The 15,909-nt window shown below is 43.3% G+C and overlaps 1 protein-coding gene across 3 annotated transcripts; it reads right to left on the bottom strand.

The window, feature by feature from the left end:
• Positions 1 to 1,170: 1,170 nt before the first annotated feature.
• LOC124464892 (integrin alpha-2-like) lies at positions 1,171 to 15,516 on the bottom strand. Of its 3 annotated transcripts, none has more exons than XM_047016798.1 (30): positions 15,340 to 15,516; positions 14,261 to 14,384; positions 13,708 to 13,817; positions 13,424 to 13,509; positions 12,962 to 13,076; positions 12,382 to 12,509; positions 12,075 to 12,223; positions 11,699 to 11,849; positions 11,355 to 11,520; positions 11,031 to 11,107; positions 10,788 to 10,926; positions 10,402 to 10,547; positions 10,045 to 10,188; positions 9,719 to 9,922; positions 9,434 to 9,564; positions 8,979 to 9,147; positions 8,704 to 8,748; positions 7,722 to 7,832; positions 7,413 to 7,498; positions 6,692 to 6,833; positions 6,378 to 6,473; positions 6,211 to 6,287; positions 5,999 to 6,082; positions 5,217 to 5,319; positions 4,889 to 4,999; positions 2,954 to 3,064; positions 2,527 to 2,640; positions 2,233 to 2,322; positions 1,776 to 1,892; positions 1,171 to 1,656 (listed from the first exon to the last, which is right to left on the bottom strand). In XM_047016798.1, the coding sequence occupies exons 1-30, from the start codon at positions 15,383 to 15,385 to the stop codon at positions 1,570 to 1,572; spliced, it is 3,459 nt and encodes a 1,152-aa protein (XP_046872754.1). In that variant the 5' UTR covers positions 15,386 to 15,516; the 3' UTR covers positions 1,171 to 1,569. The 3 variants fall into 3 exon arrangements, with proteins under 3 accessions (XP_046872754.1, XP_046872753.1, XP_046872755.1); XM_047016797.1 differs by having other exon boundaries at positions 8,704 to 8,855; positions 8,984 to 9,147; XM_047016799.1 differs by lacking the exon at positions 2,527 to 2,640 and having other exon boundaries at positions 8,704 to 8,855; positions 8,984 to 9,147.
• Positions 15,517 to 15,909: the final 393 nt, after the last annotated feature.

Raw genomic sequence — 15,909 nt, 5'->3', positions numbered from 1 at the left:
TCAATATACAGTATGTTTTAACAATTTAACAAGATATAACATTTTCAGACGCAGGTTCAAAATGTAACATTGGGTGATTGCACTAAATAGATTGAATAGTCGATTCTGTAAACCACTGATTGAAAAGCAAATATGTAGGCCTAATGTTCGAGTATCAGTAAATTGTGTGCCTTCAAACAGGAAATTAACAGCTTCTAAGTAAATTTTGGGGGAAAAAAGCATATAAACTGGTGCATGAGTGATTCACTATGGATTTAGTCAGAAAGCCAAATTTCATTAATAGGCTTAATTATAGTTTTAGTCACGGAAACCATGTTTGGGGCGTAATTCAAACTGTTCGTCTTCATTTAAAATTGATTAAATAGGTAGAACAACAATAACAAAGTACCCTGAATCAATTCATTAGTAGCCTAAACTCCAGGCATCTCACTGCGTTAAAGTTAAGAACTAATAACTTGGCAATTGACAAAAGTAGGCTAAATTTAAATGTAGTAGGCTACCCTTGGAGTACAGTTGGAGTAGGCTTAGAAAAAACACGTACATTTTAAGTCAGACTAAGTTCGAGAAAATGTCCTAAAGACAACAAAGATAAACGGTAGTTTTTCCCCAATTCAATAGAAACAATTACACTTCCGGGAGCAGCGTCGGATAAAGTCAACGTGATGCTACACGTTTATGAATGACAAACTATAATGATCCCACTAATGTATCCAACGACTCAGTACATTGAAAGATGCAGAGTCCGATCATTGACGTGATACAGGACTTGGGAAAAGGATGTACGAGACGTTGTGGAAAAGTCTCCGATGTGATGCTGCCATCTAGAGGTAGAAGCGTTAAACACACGGACAGGGCAGTATTTTGAATCCAGGAAAAGTACACAGTAGTAGAACAGTTACCGGTTTCTACAGATTAGAGCAGAGCAGAGCTCTTTCCAAACTTTCTTTCGAAAGTATTTGGAAAATCTTTAGAAACTTTTTTTTCGACGAGGAGAACAGAGAAGCCTAAACCAGAGTAAAGCAGATTAGAGCAGATTATAGTAGAGTCCTCATCAAGTTTGCCTTGCCCCATGGTAGCTTTGTAGACTATTTTACATGTGTGAGATGAGTGTTTGATCAAGGAAGCAAATGTTTGTGGAATAAATCATACAGTCAACCACAGGTTATTAATAGTATCCTTTAATGGACTGGGCCAAGTTGTTGAATTGCAGAGGTAAAATACAACGTAAAGTGGAATCTCATAGCAAAATTATTCTGTGACCACAAAAACACATTTTGTAAAAGCTGAAAATGATCTGAAATGTATAAATAATCCTCCCTCTGTATAAAAACAATTTATAAAGAGCTAAATCCCTACATTGAAATGTATTTAAACAGCTTTTTTAGGTCAAGAAACATTTAAAAAGACATGAAAAAATCCTACTGCAGAAATACCAGTATCAGTCCAGTGTACTGTAGAAGGGGTGTCTACAGAGCAGAGTACTCCTCAGGCTCCACATTTGTCTCCTGAAACACAGCCCCATGTTACCGTAGGAGACGAGATGAGGTTCTGGCCTCGCTGGGTTCTCAGTCATGGTTCCTCCTCTTGCTCGTTCTCGTTCTCCGCCTCCCCTGCTTCTTTCTGGAGCTGTTTATACTTCCTCTTGAAGAAGCCAAACTAAAACATAAAAAAAGCCAGTAACAGTTAAGGCACGACAGATTGAATCAACAGTGAAACTGTATACAGTTTTGCATACCATATGCATGAAAATATCAAGGTTGAAAACAGATGGTTACCTTCCACAGCAGGCCGACAGCCAGAGCCAATAGGAGAAGCCCACCTATCGCACTACCCACAATCACCCCCACAGGTACGTCCGCCGTCTCCCCCGGCTTGCTGACTGTGAGGAGGACCTGGGAGGGACAGGAGGAGTGAGTCTCCACCACACAGAGAACCAGGCCTCTAGGAGAGGAGGAGTGAGTCTCCACCACACAGAGAACCAGGCCTCTAGGACAGGAGGAGTGAGTCTCCACCACAGAGAACCAGACCTCTACACCACTCAGGTTTCTTTTGGCTAAAACAAATTCACTGGTTCATGGGCGTTCCTTCATCATTCCTTGTCAGTTGGGCTTGTCGTTCAGATGTATTGTGCGTGTGCAGTTTTATATTCAGTGTTATTTTTCGACCCATGATTCTCAGGTTCAGGAGACAGAGCTGGAAGCATAGTTAGATGTAAAACACACGTTCTATCACCTGTAACGTCTTCACGGCAATGAGGAGTAGATCAGGCTGGGAAGTCTTTATTTCTGCTCTTGCTGTGAGCACAACAGTTTGGAACGTCGACTGTGTAACAGAATAGGTAATGGAGAGAGTGATTCAACAACGTAAATGAAACATCATAAATCATAAGTATTGTTATCATACTGCATCTTAATTATATATCTCTAACCCTAACCGTGCACATGGAGTTGAAGAACATTTAAGTAAGTGTCCGGCAGACTGGTAGTGACACTGAAACATTTCACCGTGTCAGTGTTTTATCCTTACTGAGACTAATGAACTGCTCCAGATCCTGGATGATACGTTCACAAAGTAGTGGCTCTTTTCCCTCATGTCTTTGAGGATGCACTTCACAAGTGTGCACTGAGCATGCTCACAATCCTGGGGAAGTTAAGTAGGAGATTGTTGACGCTGTGTTAGTATGGAACAGCAGCTCCAAACATGTTTATGTGTTAGTGTGGAATAGCACCTCCAAACATGTTCATAGAGGGATAGTGGGAGCTGTCAACATTCAATCGCTTTCGTTTATTTAGTCTGGAATGTTCTGAGGCATGTCAGAATATCTTATGGTTTTGTGCAACTTGAACCACTTTTAGCAATGGCTAAATAGGGTACTTTTAAAGTACTTTGTTTGTGGTACAATGCTGTTATTTGACAACATCATTTATACATTTATATTTGAGGAACCACCCACCAGTTGTTCTAGGCCTCTGAAGCTGTCCTCCTTGAAGGCCACTTTGTGCGGCTTCACCCCGACCCTCAGAGGATCGACCAGGCCGCTGATGTCACAGCTCACTGCCCCGTCCTGGAAAAGGGAAACACGTCCCTTCAACCTTCTGAATGCGGGTTCAATCTTCTGAACACGCCCCTTCAACCTTCTGAACACGCCCCTTCAACCTTCTGAACACGCCCCTTCAACCTTCTGAACGCGTGTTCAACCTTCTGAACACGCCCCTTCAACCTTATGAACACGCCCCTTCAACCTTCTGAACACCCCCCTTCAACCTTCTGAACACGTGTTCAACCTTCTGAACACGCCCCTTCAACCTTCTGAATGCATGTTCAACCTTCTGAACACGCCCCTTCAACCTTCTGAACACGCCCCTTCAACCTTCTGAACACGCTCCTTCAACCTTCTGAACACGTGTTCAACCTTCTGAACACGCCCCTTCAACCTTTTGAATGCATGTTCAACCTTCTGAACACGCCCCTTCAAACTTCTGAACACGCCCCTTCAACCTTCTGAACACGCCCCTTCAACCTTCTGAACACGCCCCTTCAACCTTCTGAACACGCCCCTTCAACCTTCTGAATGCATGTTCAACCTTCTGAACACGCCCCTTCAAACTTCGGAACACGCCCCTTCAACCTTCTGAACACGCCCCTTCAACCTTCTGAACATGCCCCTTCAACCTTCTGAACGCGTGTTCAACCTTCTGAACACGCCCCTTCAACCTTCTGAACACGTGTTCAACCTTCTGAACATGCCCCTTCAACCTTCTGAACGCGTGTTCAACCTTCTGAACACGCCCCTTCAACCTTCTGAACACGTGTTCAACCTTCTGAACATGCCCCTTCAACCTTCTAAACGCGCCCCTTCAACCTTCTGAACACGCCCCTTTAACCTTCTAAACGCGCCCCTTCAACCTTCTGAACACGCCCCTTCAACCTTCTAAACACGCCCCTTCAACCTTCTGAACACGCCCCTTCAACCTTTTGAATGCATGTTCAACCTTCTGAACACGCCCCTTCAAACTTCTGAACACGCCCCTTCAACCTTCTGAACACGCCCCTTCAACCTTCTGAACACGCCCCTTCAACCTTCTGAACACGCCCCTTCAACCTTCTGAATGCATGTTCAACCTTCTGAACACGCCCCTTCAAACTTTGGAACACGCCCCTTCAACCCTCTGAACACGCCCCTTCAACCTTCTGAACATGCCCCTTCAACCTTCTGAACGCGTGTTCAACCTTCTGAACACGCCCCTTCAACCTTCTGAACACGTGTTCAACCTTCTGAACATGCCCCTTCAACCTTCTGAACGCGTGTTCAACCTTCTGAACACGCCCCTTCAACCTTCTGAACACGTGTTCAACCTTCTGAACATGCCCCTTCAACCTTCTAAACGCGCCCCTTCAACCTTCTGAACACGCCCCTTCAACCTTCTAAACGCGCCCCTTCAACCTTCTGAACACGCCCCTTCAACCTTCTAAACACGCCCCTTCAACCTTCTGAACACGCCCCTTCAACCTTCTAAACACGCCTCTTCAACCTTCTGAACGCGTGTTCAACTTTCTGAACATGCACCTTCAACCTTCTAAACGCGCCCCTTCAACCTTCTGAACACGCCCCTTCAACCTTCTGAACACGCCCCTTCAACCTTCTGAACGCGCGTCTTTCATATCACAGCAGAGGGGAACGGGCTAACTACGAACAGCAACGCCCCAGCTTTCACGAGAAGGATACATGTGTAGAAGCTGTATTTGGGGCTGGGCGGAGAAAAGGGAAATTTAAGTGGAAAATCGACATTCGAAATTGTCCATGGTTGAATTACACTGTAGGTACAGCTGAGTAGAAGAATTGTCGTTTCAAGCAGTAGTTAATAAGTATTTCAGATTGGACTCTCACCGATTGCGTGCTCAGGCCTGTAATGTAGAGCAGTGGGTTTCCAGCATCGGTGGTGTTGGGTAAGAAGATGGTGAGATAGACCAGGCTGACGGGAATGTTGCCTGTGGAAATCTAGAAGGGAAATTACTGTAGTACCGATAAACCAAAGACATATGCAGCAACGTTGATCAAATTCACACTGCACTCTCACCTCATGTAGAAGTCAAACCTCCCTAAACACGTCCCTAAATACATTCTTTATACAGTAACTGTTATTAAAAATATTACAGTAACTTACTTTATGATGGAAATACTGTCACACAATTATTTAAAATATTTATTGACCTACTTTTAGGAAAAAGTTGAACTGGGGCCCAATGTCATCCAGGTTGTTAATGGTGGTCTTCACTGCTTTAGCCTCGTCCACCACATAGAAATTAATATTGGATTGCCTGAGGACATAAACATTACATGATATTTTACAAAATAGCGATTGATACATCAATGTTGTTCCAACAGTTCATATTATCTTATTTCTTGGCATTGTACAGTCACTTAAACCGACTACAGCACTCTTGGTTAACCATATTTATAACAAATACAAAATGTGTGGTTCTATCATTACTAACCACCATACTGTTCAGGGTTTCCAGCAGGACTTTTCAGTTAAGGCGGCCGCCTAAGCAACACGCCTGCCACCGGGAAACCCTGCTATTGACCTGATCAAGTTGTACTGTCATGAGTGAGACTGAACGGTCCTGGTAGACTGAACGGTCCTGGTAAACTGAACGGTCCTGGTAGACTCAACGGTCCTGGTAGACTGAACGGTCCTGGTAGACTGAACGGTCCTAGTAGACTGAACGGTTCTGGTAGACTGAACGATCCTGGTAGACTGAACGGTCCTGGTAGACTCAATGGTCCTGGTAGACTGAACGGTCCTGGTAAACTGAACGGTCCTGGTAGACTCAACGGTCCTGGTAGACTGAACGGTCCTGGTAGACTGAACGGTTCTGGTAGACTGAACGATCCTGGTAAACTGAATGGTCCTGGTAGACTCAAAGGTCCTGGTAGACTGAACGGTCCTGGTAAACTGAACGGTCCTGGTAGACTGAACGGTTCTGGTAGACTCACGCGGTCATGATGATCCCCGCGTCGTAGCTGACAGGGATTGTTACGACCACCTTGTTGTCTTTAGGCTTCTTCTCCTCGCCATCACTGTCGGTGAGATTACGATCATTTATTGCACATCATCAACATCAGGCACAAACAAGTTAATGTACTTCTTACTGTTGTCTTTGTCATCTTTATCTTTCAGAAATGAGGCAAATGTGAACTTAATCTACCTTATGGCCTCAAACGTGACTTGTGCTTGCTTCTGTAAGTGATTCAGGTTGAAGTCGAAGTTGATCCAGAACTTCCCCTGCAGACGAGAGAGAACACAGACATTGAAGTGTTGTTCAGGAAGCGTTGCATGTTAGTGTGGAGCTCATGGTTAATCACTGTTCCAGACCTGCTGGTCTCTCTTCAAGGCAGGGTAGGCCACCTGGCAAGCCAAGGAGGCTGACTGCTCAGCGGAGGTGGAGCACTTCACTGAAGTCCCATCACTCTGGAACAACAAGTCACAGTTTGATTGTTTCCAAGCAAACTCTTCAGGAATTCAATTGAGTCTTTAGTTTTGTATTTTCCTTTTCATCCTATCTAAATGGAAGTGTTGGATTTTAAATAAACTTTGGATGAATTACAGACTCAGTAGTGTACAGGGTAAAAACGCCTATCTAACATGGTGAATCAGTTCAACACCTTAACCAGTCACTCAAAGCTCACCGGGGGAGTTATCGAAGCATAGAAGAGGTTCTTTGAGTACGTAGCTAAGACCCGAGTGTTGTATGCGTTCTCCAGCGTGTTACTCACGAGTACCTCAAATGAGATTCTACGGTTCTTGTAGCTAACCAGCATTGTGGAATCACTGCAAGGAAGAGATCCAACAACTGATAACTGAAACATTTGTAAAAAATCAAATAATGGCGTGCAACTAACCATTACAATCCACGAGAACAGGAAAACATCTATAATACAATATCAAAAACTTCTATTGACGATATGGTTTAGGTCACACACAAAAATGGGGCATTCAAATTGTATTTAGTTTGAGCTGGTATTATTAAGCGTTTGTCATTCCAGGTTCTGAAAATAGATTCTGAGCTGTTCTGCCTCGGCTGAAAGAGACACACCCATTTTATGAGGATTGAGCTCTGAGTTGAAGCTTGAACAATAAGTTTTAAAGGAATTCTTTAGTAAAAGAGGCTTGTATAAAATTAAATAGAACTCTTGAAAAACGTTCACGACATCTACGGAACAAATGAAGTTCGGGATGTCGAATATAATGTTCCTTTTAAACACAACATTGTGAGGCAGGTCGGTAAATGAAAACAATGGTTAGGAATCATCACTTTAGATATTCTGACTGGAAAGTATTAGTGAAATAAGATGGAAGACACTTCCACACATTCTTCCATGATGGTTGTCCTAGTATGACAGAACTCACCTAGGTATCTCTCTTCCTTTGTTTACCTTCAGCACCAGATCGCTGACACACACCTTGTCGGAGCCACAGTCTTTGGAGAAGGGAATCTGCCCGAAACATTCTGCGTCAGTTTCCCCAAATAATTCAAACAAACCCTTTAAACTGACCATACCACCTAATTCCGCACCAAGCTTTCAAACAACATTACAGCAGAGCTTGTAAAGGTGATGATTAGAGGACACAAACTGAAAAATGTAATCCATATGACGGATGAAACAGCCTTACTAAATATGACTGTGTGCATAAATCAAAACCATTAAATATTCTTACAAAAAACTCCCATGCGTGAGGGGAGAAGACGTCAAGCACCGGGTTGGAATCTGAGTTCAGCTGACTGATGTCAACACGTAAACTGATAGAATTGACAAAGTCTGGGGTTTCCTGTTGGAAAGATGCAAATTTAAATTAATACATATGAAAGATATTAATTTAATAAAGTTAAAGTTATACCACACCCCAAAAAAATATTCTGAGGGTTAAGTGAGGCTAAAAATTAACTTAAATGTTAAGCCTGTCCTGACTTTTACAGTGACTTTTGACAGTGAGTGCTGCTAATCTGGAAAAACACAGATTTGAAAGTATTGTCCTGCTAGTTTCGCCTGGTGAGTGTATCATCAGATACCTGGACGTATTGCTAGCTTCGCCTGGTGAGTGTATCATCAGATACCTGGACGTATTGCTAGTTTCGCCTGGTGAGTGTATCATCAGATACCTGGACGTATTGCTAGCTTCGCCTGGTGAGTGTATCATCAGATACCTGGACGTATTGCTAGCTTCGCCTGGTGAGTGTATCATCAGATACCTGGACGTATTGCTAGCTTCGCCTGGTGAGTGTATCATCAGATACCTGGACGTATTGCTAGCTTCGCCTGGTGAGTGTATCATCAGATACCTGGACGTATTGCTAGCTTCGCCTGGTGAGTGTATCATCAGATACCTGGACGTATTGCTAGCTTCGCCTGGTGAGTGTATCATCAGATACCTGGACGTATTGCTAGCTTCGCCTGGTGAGTGTATCATCAGATACCTGGACGTATTGCTAGCTTCGCCTGGTGAGTGTATCATCAGATACCTGGACGTATTGCTAGCTTCGCCTGGTGAGTGTATCATCAGATACCTGGACGTATTGCTAGCTTCGCCTGGTGAGTGTATCATCAGATACCTGGACGTATTGCTAGCTTCGCCTGGTGAGTGTATCATCAGATACCTGGACGTATTGCTAGCTTCGCCTGGTGAGTGTATCATCAGATACCTGGACGTATATCTGGTAGGGCTGGCACACAGGAACAGATGATATCTGCAGGTTTCCAGAGAGAAGTCTATCATTGTTTTGACTGAACAGCCCTCTGGAGGTCACATGTGTTGATTGGAGGTCAGCGTCAAGCAGAAGATTGTAGGATATCACTAGAGAAATAAAAGTTAGTTATAAACCCCTAACCTTTAACCTGAATTTTGTAACATTTAAGAGGATTTATTCAAATGCTCTAACCGCTAAGCTAAACCCATCTACAAAGCCAGCATGCTCACCTTACCTACAGGGCCGACAGGATTCTTGGGCTTGAAGGAGGCTGTGAAGCACACCTTGGCCTCAAAGCAGTAAAGCTTTCGGCCGCTAAACAAACAGGGTTTGTTGAGGATGTTGATATTATCAGGTGTAAAGGACACACGGACGATCACCGTGGCAACTCCACGAGACCTGGCGGAAAATACCATGAGGTGTACGTTAGCTTCTGATTAGATGTCCATAATGGAAATATCTCAGATGGGGCTAGGATGTTAAGACTTGATCCCTTTCACAAGATACTTTTCAAGATATGTCTGCGTGTATAATTAAGTGGAGCAATAACTAGACGGGAACAGTTTGTGATTGTATTTACCTGATTTTATGAGGTAACTTGATTTCAACATTTCAATAGGTTAAGGGTTTGTTGGTATTAAACTTGGTAGTTCTTGCCCACTGATGCCTGACAAGCCTAACTCACCACAGCTGGATAACTTTGCCATGTGCCCCGACTGAAACATCAGGAATGGTGTCATCATTCAAATCTCCATAGCTGTCCAGAGACCTCCCGAAATACTGCATTTTAGAGTCTAATTTAGACCCAAGGATTCTCTGGAATAAAACAAATCAATGTATGATGAAGCGCATGTGGTGAATCAAGCCAAAAACAGCAGGGATCTCTGCCCTGTTGAAGGTGTTTGGAAGGTCAATCCACACCCTGACACTGAACCGGCACGACCCCAACACGACCTCCCGTCCCCCTCACCTGAGAGAACTGTGTGCGCAGCGTCTTCTTCTCCCCGTTGTAAAGGTAGACGGCTCCCCTCCCGCCGTCCTCCAGGGGTGCCCCTATCACCACGTCACTGAAGCCATCCAGGTCCAGGTCCTGGGCGGCCGACAGCGCCGTGCCGAACCGGGCGTTCTCCCCCGGGGACGGACCCTGGAGGACGCCGTGGTCGCTCAGAACGCCCTTCAGGAGAGAGACGAGGGAGATTTATTACAAAGACTCTGTTTTCTACAAAAGGTGTCTAGCCATCACTTAATTCTATAAGCGTCACCGACACCCCTTACTTTGCCCGTTCTGGATGTTACCTTGGTGACGGAGTAGAGATAGACCACCCCCTGCTCTTTCCTCAGGTCACTCATGAACATTGGGGCCGCGACCAGCAACAGGTCCGACACTCCGTCTCGGTCCACATCCAGAGGACACAACACGCTCCCGAAGTACGACCCGATCTGAGACAGGGGCCTTTACTTTACAGACAGGGGCATTTACTTTACAGACAGGGGCCTTTACTTTACAGACAGGGGCATTTACTTTACAGACAGGGGCCTTTACTTTACAGACAGGGGCATTACTTTACAAAATGTTGAAATCAGGCTGTAAAATTGACACCGCATTTTTTGGTGCATTTGTTGCCATTTGTTGTAGAAAGAGGCTGTGAGTACCTGTTTCCCTCTCTCTGAGTCCACCACCGTGAGCTGCTTTTGGGAGTTGACCGTGTAGACGATCACCTGACCTGAGTGGTTAGCGCGGGGAGCCCCAGCCACAAAGTATTCAGAGGCTCCATCACTTAAAGTGGTCACAGAATAACCTGGAACCAAAAACAATTTGACATGGAACATTATGATACACAACCTGAACACAACATCTGGTGGGATGGGGCAGTGCAACACTGTTCATATAGCAGACACTTTTATCCAAAGCAACGAACAGAGTGGGATTTGAACCTGCAACCTCCAAGCACTACATTGCTGTGCTTACAGTGAATGGTAAAATAACTGGATCCTAAGATAATTTTACAGTAAAATCTCTGTTCTTTATGATAGCTTACCCAGTAAGGCGCTGTGGTTTCTATCCTGCAGGATGTTCTCGAACACAGAGGAGGGGAAGATGTCGGCTTGGGCTCCAGTCAGGTGGACAACCGTTCCGCTCCAGGCGTACGCACCCACCGCCCCCAGCATCATCACATCCTGTTTGGCAAACAAACAGGATGTGAAAAAAAAGAAAAGAAAATAAGCCCAGGTTCCCTCTCCTGTTAAAGCTGGCATGCTAGCCTGAGAGGACAGGGACCAACCTGTGAGCTGGAGTAGTGAGCGCTGAAGCCCACCTGAGACATCTCCATCTTGAAGTTCTCACCAGCGGTCCCCGTGCCTAGTGAGTCAAGACAACCAGAATACGCTGCTCTTCAAGTGATTATGAGGAAGGTCTGATTATGGTAATCGAATACTCTCCTTAAATCTCAAACTGGCTCTCTCACACCTCAAAGTCAACAGTCAAGTAACGTGATATGTTTAACATGTGCACAGTATAAAGTATTTCACTATCCAGTCATTCTGGATAGTGAAATACTTTACTGTGCCTGTCAACGAAAATGACACAGTTCTCAGTCAAACTGTACCCTCGATACTGAAGATTCGGTTTCCCAGTGATCCAGCAATGGTGGATAGTGCTGCCTCTTCGGAGACATTAAAGAAATACTTGTTGCTGGGGACACTGGCGATGGACTTGATCTCTGCTATAAGGTTTGTTGTGTCGATGTTGTTCCTGGAATAGTACCCCAGCACCTAAGCCCAGAAGCAGAACACAGAAATGACAAAGGCCGGGTTTCCCAGATTCGTTAAGACGCTCTTAACGCTAAGAGCGTCTTAAGAACGTTCTAAGAGCGCTCTAGAACGCTCTTAGAACGTTATTAAGAAGAGCGTTCTTAAGAAGAGCTGATTTAGGAGTCGTCTTCTCACTTACAGCGATGCCGAAGCGGGTTATTCGTTGTTTCTCACACTCCTGTATGACATTGTCCCTGAAGGCACGGTCATGGGACTCCCCATCGGTGACCACCACCATCACCTTGGGCACGCCAGGCCGACCGCCGCTATCCGCATGAAAACCCCACTGACTGGAAACAATTCTCAACTTGACAACCTGTTTGATTTCATTTAACAAACTTGCAAAGCTTTCCAAGACTGAAGAAAAAAAAGTACAATTTAAAAATACTTTTACACGGGCAGTGTGATAAACTTTTAGGTTGGTAAAGAAAATGGATAGGCCTACCTAGAAGTCTTACAGACAGAAAGGTAAGTGAAATGTTTGGTTGAATTGAGTGCCACAAAGTAATACGAACCAGGCGTAACTGATGGCGTGGAATGTGTTCGTGGAGTGACCGTACATCTGGGTGATTTTGGAAACAGCTTCCAAAACTCCCTTTTTGGTATTGTAATCTCTCAATCTGAATTCAAACTGGGCTTCTACAGCATACTGGATGACACTTACCTGGGTGAAAAACAAAAAACGTCCAGTTAATTTAAATGTATATCCAAGTGTATATCTGACACTCTAGGGTCACAATTAATTGATTCAGGACATTTTACTTTTTTAAGCCCAGTAATATTTAAGTTTCATATGTACAATGCATTATACTGTATACTAACCAGTGCACTTTGTGGTCCAATGTCTAAAGCAGGAATTAGCTTTGTGAGGAAGTCGTTCATTGGTGTCCAAGGATAAATGCTGTTCGAGCCATCCAAAACAATGACGATGTCCATAGGGCCTCCACAAGCTGAAGAAGGAATGGTCGAAAGTTGTGATTAATAACGAATATGGATAGCATTACACAGCTACTTGAACCACTGTTCCATAATAATATTTCAGTAAAGTGTCCTAAAACTATGTTCCATTATTACCCTTAACAATAACATGTCCTGAATTCCTACTGATGACCACGTGTGTGGAAGATATCAGGGATTTCTTGTGTTTATGTTCATCAGGATCAGCAGATCAGCGGTTGCCTTATCATCTGTTCATGTATTCTTTTTTTGTCATGTCAAGGTGTGTTAAACATTCTCTCCAATCTGCAGATTGCTTAATACTCATAAACCCAGAATCCAACTGACTAGTCTTGCTGTTCCTGAAGAGGAACTTCAACATAACATTACCTTGATAACAGTTTTTTGTCACACTGTCTTTTATCTTAACAGGAACAACATGCTCTGGAAGATGAAAGTGTCTTACTCTGCACAGCAGGAGAGAAGGCAGGTTGAGGTTTGAAGAGAGGACTGACTTCAACACAAGCCCCAGGGTAATATCTCTGACTTCCACACTGCTGCCCCCACAGTGGACCACAGGCCTGCAGAGACAACAAAAACTGAGCTTTGACTTCTCTTTTCCTTACAAAATACGCATCATTCTGAGCACGCACACGTTTTGAAGATTTGAATAGCATCCTTTTGGTGTTGGGGTGTGAAGTGTGATTCATTTTAAATGTTGAGAGTTGTCACACTAGTTTTAAAATGTCAATGATTTACATGCCAAACAGGAAGGCATCACTCAGTGGTAGAAAATGTCACTGTAGATCAGGAGGTTCCAGGTTCAAATACAACCCTGTACGTCGCTTTTGATAAAAGGGTGGGCTAAATGAATACAGCACAACATCACAACAATTGCAGCCTTCATAGACACAGTGAAAAGTCTTACCATGAATCCACTGGCCCTGCGAGTTAGAGCCAGACCGAGACTCATGTTGGTGTTGATGTTTCGCACGTTGGGAATATTCATAGAGTCTAACAACATAAAAAAGGGTTCTCAATGTTTATAATTTCAGTTACAAGACACTGTGAATTAAACATTGTTTAGATAATTCCAGTTTCAATAGGGAGCCATGTCTTTTCTTTGGTCAAAGATTAACGTTATGATAAAAACAACTTTTTAGTGTGTTTCAGTCTCGCTTAAGGTTTAAAATGTGTATAAGTGGGCTTTACCCTGAATGTTGAGCTTTTCACAACTGATTGTGGATCCTGATACAGGACACTTATAAATGTCTCCCTTCCTGTTTTGAGTGTAACCACTCCAGGGAGAACCAACCAGGAGCCTAGAAAGCAGAAACGCCTCACGTTTAGACTTCCTCCACGCTTACAAACATATATACATACATATACTTTTTTGTACCATGAAAGTGTTCATATTCCCAATGCATGACATTATATTAAACAGGGTCTTGAAAGCAGCACAGTTTTGCAACAACAGCGCGTAGTGGTTATACTCACTGATCATTCATACTCAAAAAGTAAATTGTGCTAATTAGAGTGAACCTGAGATATTCATGGGGAAATGAATGGGTTTGACAGTCCTTTCAACAGGCATTTTTAAGTATGGAGGGCATGTTTAAGGGGGACATTTTAAAAATAGATGATCTTCTGAAGGAATAAAGTCATCGTCCGTCTATAACAGGACGTTAATATCTAAGAACAGTAAGTCTTTAAGAAGCACAAGGAAGTGTGTCTGCATGGGTGATCTGAGTTCCTCATTCTGTACCATTTTCCTTGATGATTAGTCAGCTGCTGAACGGTGTAGCCAAACTGCCCATCTGTGGGCCCAGAGAAGATCTTGGCACCGGCCGTGCCAACGTTGAACAGCACCGAGGACCCAAACCTGTCAACTGGGGCAGAACCAAAAGGGTTTGGGAAATGATTGGGTATAGTAAAGTAACAAGTGAGAGATCCATCTCTCACATCCATCCTGAATTCCCCGTTTTAGGAGTGAGCTTGAGTTTAGCAAACATTCTCCATCCTCCTCACAAAACATCCTCAAACACAACTCATTTCTACCAAACCGCTGTGCGATCCAAAATGGTGTATAAAGTGAGGAGCATGTCTCACAGGTAGGCTGTGTACTCCTGAGGGCATGGAATGTACCTGCTCCAAACAGCTTTCACCCACAAGCCCAAGCTTGTCAGACCGACGTGTAAGCATGCAGTCCATAGTTTGTGACTATGATGCATGCTTTAACAGAGCCCCCCCCCCCCCAAAAAAAAACTTGTAGTCGTATTTGTTTCAGAAATAAATCAAGGCATTAGAACGTGCCTGGTTTAAATTATTATTTTCTCTGAGAAAAATCTATTCCAAACCTCCATTACGTGTTTGTGTAGTATCAAAGAGGGTAACTTTCTACAACTTTATTACAACAGTGTAATAAATTAGGTTCCGCACAGTAGCCTACCAGACAACCAACTTGTTAGTATCTTCAACATAATTTGATTAATGATTAGGGATTAGGTCGTCAATTAAATATGTCAGGTGCAAGTGTAGGCTACTGAACATTTTTTGTTATTTTTAATGTAACTAGGCTATGTCAAATATGTTATTGCATGGATATCGGAAAGAAACTTGATAGTGGGAAAACGGATATTTGCTTAACACCATCAGAAAATGTAACACTATGTTAATACGATACATATTTACAAACAAGTATTCTATTTTACTTTGTCAAATGGGAGAAACACGTAGCCTACACCTCCAATCTCATCACGCTTATGTTACCTACTTCTAATACTAACAGACTTGAGTTTGCATAATGATTGTATTGTGCCTACGTTTATATATGATTCTACTTACAAAGAATGAGAAGACTAACGAGGATATCCGTTCCGATTGATGACATTTTCACGTCGGTTGCATTGATAATGATGGTTCAACTCTCCTTCCGTTCAGTAGTTGACAAACTTTTTGCAGACTGCTCCATAAGTGACTATTGTCCTGTAGGCTTATTAGATTTGACTGGGCGTTTATGAGTCGGCGATGACGTTTGGTCGATTCTAAATATTGCTCTTTTATTTGCATCGTATAACAAGGATTCATGTAGTTCACCGCAATATAAAAAAATCTGACATAATAATAGTGTCATAACCAATTTGGAGTTATCCATTGAATCTTATTTCATTTCTCAGATGTAGGCTAGCCAATCATTGTCCCCACTGTATTAGTCTCGGAATTCTCAACATTTTTAATTATTTATTTTTTGTCCCTCAAAACCGTCTATCAAGCCGATAGACGGCTTCAAGACTAATAAAGACTTCTCAGTTTTAATCTTGAAACGGACTGGAGACCTAACAGGACAAGAACGACGTCACGTAGTCTGAAATTCAGTTATTAAAGGACACAAACTCAATTGGCGCTTATTCTGCT

Source organism: Hypomesus transpacificus, unplaced genomic scaffold, assembly GCF_021917145.1.
Source record: "Hypomesus transpacificus isolate Combined female unplaced genomic scaffold, fHypTra1 scaffold_42, whole genome shotgun sequence".
In the NCBI taxonomy this organism is placed as follows: Eukaryota; Metazoa; Chordata; class Actinopteri; order Osmeriformes; family Osmeridae; genus Hypomesus; species Hypomesus transpacificus.
This window is presented reverse-complemented; position numbering and strand designations above follow the sequence as displayed.